At 37.2% G+C, this 6808-nt stretch overlaps 1 protein-coding gene across 1 annotated transcript; it reads left to right on the plus strand.

Annotated features, from left to right (window-relative positions):
• Nucleotides 1-6501, plus strand: etaa1a (ETAA1 activator of ATR kinase a). The gene is made up of 6 exons (XM_063010404.1): nt 1-268; nt 1587-1721; nt 1822-1895; nt 1984-2093; nt 2999-4701; nt 6073-6501. The coding sequence occupies exons 1-6, from the start codon at nt 88-90 to the stop codon at nt 6177-6179; spliced, it is 2310 nt and encodes a 769-aa protein (XP_062866474.1). The 5' UTR covers nt 1-87; the 3' UTR covers nt 6180-6501.
• The last annotated feature ends 307 nt before the right edge of the window (nt 6502-6808 follow it).

Below are 6808 nucleotides of genomic sequence, written 5' to 3' on the forward strand. Positions count from 1 at the left end.
CTGTTTGGTAAAAGTAAGGTTTTGGGCTTTACATTTAAATAAAAGCTGTGTCTTAAAAGTCGTTTGTTTTTTAAATAAATAATAATAATGAATGTTGAAAAGAAGAATTTGATTTTGACTCCTGACGAGGAAAATGAAGAGAATAGTATTAGCAGAAGCACTCGGACTAAGTGTAAAATAAACAGACTTAAGAGAAGTCCAAAACAAACCCAGACTCTTCCAAAATCTCAACCCAAATCAAAAAATAACAACTTTACAGCCCAAGCAGGTAAGCGTGGCTTTACTTTCTTATGGTGGACTTATGTGCAATAAGATATGTCAAAACCACACCATGGTCACGGTGTTCCTTACAGTTGAACTTCATTATATATAAGTAGATTCACCTCAGTAAAAGAAATAAGTAGCACAATAACCCAGCAAACGCACAACGGCCACACAACGTTGTATTTAACTTTTGAATTGTTTGATACCAACATACTACATTGCAACCTTTTCTGCTCTTGTATTCACCATATTCTGGAGATGTTGTTTTTAATCAGCCCATAACAGTAATAGTTGAGCTGTTTTCTTTCTGTTAAATCACTTGAAACCTGAAAAAAATGTAACAGTACAGTTTAAATCTCATAAATAATTACATAACACAAGGATTTTATTAAGAAGCTAACCTGGGGTAATGTTTTATGTTGAAGTCAGATCTTAAGGATTTTAAAATATTAGATCCACCCACCTAATAAGCTGTCAAAACAGCTCTGAGACATGAACTCAACAGGACATTTGAAGAAGTACAGTGGTATCTGGTAACACTACATTACTAGTAGGTCTTGCAACTTTTGTACATTGTTTGGTGGATCATCCTGCAGTGCATCCCTGTACCATCTCTTCAGCGGATAAGTGAAGCACAACATGCCTGGTCTTCAACATGAACTGGAGAAAACATGATTATTTTGACCAACTGACCTTCTTCCATTGCTTCACTGTCCAATTCCAGAAGCTTTTAATGGTCAACAGGAGTTAGCATGGCCAGTTTGGCCTCCAACCACACTTCTTCATACACAGAAGTGTTTGATGCACAGTGTGTGGACACATTCACCTCATCACCCAGATTAAAATGATCTGCAGTTTAAATCCAGTGTCTGTGGGTACTTACCACGGCTAAATAACTCAGTTTAAATTTTTATACTTAATAGCTTAAGCTGACTTGGAAATCAGATTTGATTTGAGATGATAAAGGATTATTGTTTTTTTGGTGTTCTTCTATTACCGTTGCAGCTAACATTTTATCATACATGTTATTAAGCTAAGTTAAAGGTTGCACAGTGATGAACACTTAAGTGCTCTTATTAAGTGTTTTACCTTTTTAAATCAGGTAGGTTTACTGTTATTCTAACAAGCATAAAGTAATGTGATGCTAAGCTAAATCTCTTTTAAAGGTAATGTCTTCAATGATTAAGAAAAATACATTCACCTTTATACATACATAAAAATAAAATAAAATAAAATTCCCATGGTTTTAAAAATTTAGTGACTGCTGTATTTTGTAAAAAATGTACCTGCTATGATGAATTTTGGTTTGTGTTTTTGATCAGATTTTAAAACGCCAACTCGTGTACCACCAGCCAGATTCAGGACCCCTTTAACAGATGAGTCTCCAAACAATGATGCTGAATTTCAGCATGAAATTATTTGGGATTCAACATCACCTGCGACTCCTATTAGACCTGGTAAATTCACTTAAAATAGTTCCTATGAAGCTTTTACCCTGAGTGTAGCTCACTGTCTAAATACATTTTGATTTTGTTTTATTTGTTTATTTTTTTACAGGTCGAGGCAGCAGGAGGGCAGCATGTTTCAGATCCGTAGACATATCAGACCTTGTCAACCGGATTGCTCCACAAGTTGTTATTCATTAATGCTTGTTCTTTAATGTTATTGTATTTTTAATCAAGCTTTCTCTTACTGAATTGACCTGGTTTTGTATTGTAGGACAGGAGACCTGAGGAGGCAGAGACCTCTTTGCTGCAGTGGATTGGGGACACAGCCATTCCTTGCACTCCAGAGGTTCCAGAGCCCAGGCCCAGGTCCAAATCAACACGGTCTGTTACTCACTATTACTTTTAATTTTACAGCCTTTGTTAGTGGGCCCTTGTGAATGTTTACAGTGCCTAATAAACATTAAGAGTACTATTAATAAGATTACTTTATAATCTAAATAGAGAAAATATTAAATATAACCTCATGGTAATACCATATGGATGCATTTGTATATGGTGTTTTTGTAAATAACTGTCAGAGCTTTTTTCTATGTGACTTAGTTTTCTATGTGACTCACTGTTTATTCAAGAATCACCTGAGTGTGTCATTAAAGTCATTCTTCCAATACTATGGGGACTGGTATAAATTAATCAAACTATAAAATTTTGGGCAGCAATCTCCAATGTAATGGTTGCCTCTCTTGTTAAAAGTTTAATTTTCATGTTTTACCACTGCTTTATCCTGATTAGGGGCATGGTGGGCTGCATATTTTTGTAGCTTGTAGTTTTTTTCATAATACATTGGTACCTTGTGACTCGACATCCCCTAAACTCAAAATCTTTGAAACTTGACGCCCTTCATCAATAAATTTGTACCCTTAAACTTCAGTGTTTTTTATATTATATTTGTGTTCTTTTCAGTGTATAAGTGTCAAAAACAACCACATTATTTTACATAAGCCTAAAATATATGCAGTTCCACAGGACCATGGAATGTATTAACACGTTTCCCCATACATTCTTATAGGAGAAAATACTCTAAAACTTTTAACTGTATCCTGTGAAGACTTAGCAGTATATAATTTTGCATTTAAAGTCCTCCCTGAAAAAAAAATCACATAATCAAATCAAAATAAGTAATCACAGTACTATTAAAATGTCTAGAAATGTATAGCATTAAAACATAATTTGTCTTATATTAAAGATTTCACTTTGTAACACCCCTGGTTGTGATTTGCTCTTTGTAGACAAAACACTGTGGACAACCTGCTGAGATTAGCAAAACAGTTTGACTTCAACATGATACACCAGGAAGAGGCATGTCTCCAGCCGCAGAAATCTGTGGATGTCATTGGTGAGGACCAGGAACTATTTTTCAACGAGGATGAGCCACCAGCTCCACTGCATAATGACTCTGAAACTGTATTGGATTGTACTGAAGAGGTCAAAACTAACAGTGATGATTCTATGGTTTTTGATCTGGGAATGGAAAACGATCTGGATTTGCTGTTTGATGTCTCGACGCAGCAAGTGAGCACTGCTCTAAGCCCAGTTTTAAATGATTGTTCTCAGGATGTGGCTGAAATCGGCTTAGACGTTTTAGATTTTGATGTAGATGAAAATCTTGATGCTCATACAAAACAATGCAGCAGTTTTGCTGCTCGATTTGGCGGAACCAGAGAATCGGCGGCCACTAATGGAAGTATTGCTATGCAAGCAGTTGCCAACTTCCAGAAGGTGTGCAGCACTGATGATTTTGATGATGATTGGAGCAACGATGACTTACTGGAGGATTCACTGGTGATGGAGATGACCCAAAACCCAGAGCTATTCTCTGCACCTCAAAACAGCTCAATACAAAAACTGACAAGAGTAAATAGAAATGCAGAGCGCAGTCCTTACAGAAGCATGAACAGCTTTGCAAATAGTGCAAATCACAATCTAGCTGCTAACTTAAAATACAGCACAACACAAGGGCCTAATCAGACACTGAAAGGCAGCCAGAGCTTACATCAGGGGAACAGATCTGCAGGAACTGTGTATATTACACAACAAGGATTCCCTTCCAAGAGTAATCAGCAACAGCAGGATTGTCCTTCAAATAAAATCCTGTCAGTAGTTTCTGGTTCATTAAACTTGAATCCAAACCTACCCAGTGTATTAATGGCTACTTACCAACCAACAAAACCAGCAGAAATGCAGAAACCAGCAGGAACAACCAGCACTGGGTCTGCACAGACAGTTCAATTGTTGACTAAAACGTCATTAGTTTCTAAGTCGTCCAATCCAGTTCAGTCCAGTCTCCAACCCAATAAAAACATCAAAGTGACTGATGAAAAAGAGAACTCCCCAATGGCTGATGATGGTGACATCGCAGTTGAGGATCTGGACTCTATATTTGCCTCGGATGACATTTGGGATGATGGGGCAGACGATGATGACTTGTTCTGTGAAGCATGTGAAAAAGTGGAGGAATTCATTACTGAACCAGAAACACCAAAAACAATCTTCCCAAAACCAACCTCACAGAGCAACCAAACGCTTCTAAATAGGATAATGGTCTCCTCTAATGGTCGAAATGCCACAACAACCATGAACAAATCTGATCAAGATAAGGTGTTTGTGCAGCCACAAAACCATACATCATCTAGTACCCAAAAACAGGTCCTTTCTGGAGGAATCTCACACAACTATAATAACACATCAGTAGAAAATACAGTAAACAACAGCATGATGAAGACATGCAACTCATCATCTAAAGGACAATATAAGTTTAACCACATTAAAAGTACACCAGGAATAAGCAGTGCAGCCTACAATGTCAGAATGCAGCAGCAGGTTTGCCAGATAGGTGCTTTGACCTCCCACCAATCAGCTCCAAAGATTTTGGATGACGACCAGTTTAAAAAGCCTTACAGCACCTTTAATGCCAAACCAGCAAATTTTAAAGGTAAGATGTTGTTCAACACTAAGAACAACAATTTTTGCAATTTCTCCTCTCTCCAAATGTACTCAGTCAGTGTAGTCATGTTTGTTATCTCAACTTTATTTATTTATTTATTTTTTGCCATTATATAGCCAAAATTCTGTAGGATATAATGGGCACCCAAAATAGTGCATTACAGGATGTTGTGCAGTAGCCTGACATTCTAGCCCATCACTGCTGAGGTCTTGAGCTCTCAATTTCTGATCCTAGCTGTATTATCAACAGTCCCAGCACTCACACAGGCATAGTTAGCTTGGGCCTTGGTACAAGGCTCCTAACCCTAAATTGCTTGCATTGTATTAGGTTACAGTGATAAAGCACTATTGCACATCGCATATTAGGACCCACAAGTTTACACTAGATTTGTTGATTTAGATGTTGATTAAGTTCTTGGCATGTGGTACCAAGCTGTGAAATTCCTTCTTTATTTAGTGTTATTAAAAGTTTGATTAGTGTTAAAGTCTCTACCCTATAAAATACATAATATAATGAAACTATCAAAAGACAATTTTCTGTAATATTTTTTAAACTGTTTGGTGGGTTGTTCGAAATAGATGTGAAAATACACAAAATTTTGTTTACAAAAATATATATGAAATGTCGGCACAGTGTGCAGAGGGCAATACTGTGCAATAGCATTTATACAGAGACTCAAGTGTTCTTCAAAAGTGTTCTTGTGCAACTGTGTCATTGACCAGTTTAATGTGTGTAAGGTTAACATGTAATGTCTTGTGAGAAGGAGGTATTGAGTGTGTGTGTTTGGGGTGCTATGGGATGTTAATGTCCATGGAGTTTAAGGTTATATGGTGGTTGGAGCCCTGATGGCCTAGGGGTAGAATCTTGTCCGTAATCTGGTGGTCCTTGATTTTACACTCAGGAGGTGGGATTTGTTGGAATATTGGTGGGAAAATGATGACACTGTAAAACTCAAAAATATCACAGTAGTGCTATGCTAGTACATTTACAGTTTCTTTGCAGCCAGTTTGACCAATTTTGGAGTTCTTTTCAGTTGTCACGCTAAATTAAAACTAAAATGTGACTCTTTATTTGCATAATTACATTCCACTTTGTTCACACCTTAAAATATTTTCAAATAGCTGATATTTTAGTTTATATGTAGCAGCATCATTTAGACACAGTGTCACTTACCTGCTCACATAATGTCAATGATTACAAACACTGTCTGAAAATAAAGTACCACTGTTAATTACAGTGGATTAGTGATGCTGATGTGATCACAAAACTCAATACAGTGAAAGTCCTGTCAAGTACATGTCATTGTTTAGAAATTGGATGTACAAGAGGGCATAAGTTATTGGATTTCTGTTTTTGCAGGTGTTGGAAAATGCAGTGAAGCTGAGATTGAGATGAAAAAGCAGCAGGCCATAGAAAGGCGGAGACTACGAATGCTGGCTAGTCAGAACCTTGAAGCTCCAACATGATGTCGTTTGTAATGGAGATGCACCAAAAAATCCTACTTATGACAAGGTCGAAAGTCATAAGAGTGCATATCGGTGGGAGTCATTTTAAACTTATTGTTGCTTGTCATCAAGCTGTATAGGAAGGCTGACATCAACATCAGTCTAATCAGGTGCTTGTAAGTTTTATTGCTTTGATGCACAACTGATCTGTCTCTCTGGCACTTTAAGTCTATTGCTTAGACACCCTGTTTGTATTAAACTGTTTTTTTTTTAAACTACACAGAGAGACAACAATATTTATTGGTTTGGACTGTTTTAATTGTTTATTAAAATGATAGTAATACTTATGTTTCATATGTTCTACTTGTAAAAAAAACAAAAACAAACAATAAAAACCCTATGTCAATCAAGATTGGAGGCACACTTGGGTGGTTCAGCAGTAAAATAATCCTAGTCCCCTTCCACTAGATTCCTGGGTTTAAATCCCCAGCGGTGCTATCTGCTGGTCAGGTGTCTACATATTGGCTATGTGTGAAGGGTAATGTGTCAGGGGCAATTCTGAGGCCTTGCATTTGATTGGCGTCCTGTCCCGGGGTGTGTTACTGTATTGTTCCTAAAGGTTTCCGGGGAAACCACCTGGCACAGGGTGA

The sequence above is a fragment of the Trichomycterus rosablanca genome, chromosome 15 (assembly GCF_030014385.1).
Source record: "Trichomycterus rosablanca isolate fTriRos1 chromosome 15, fTriRos1.hap1, whole genome shotgun sequence".
NCBI classification, from domain to species: domain Eukaryota; kingdom Metazoa; phylum Chordata; class Actinopteri; order Siluriformes; family Trichomycteridae; genus Trichomycterus; species Trichomycterus rosablanca.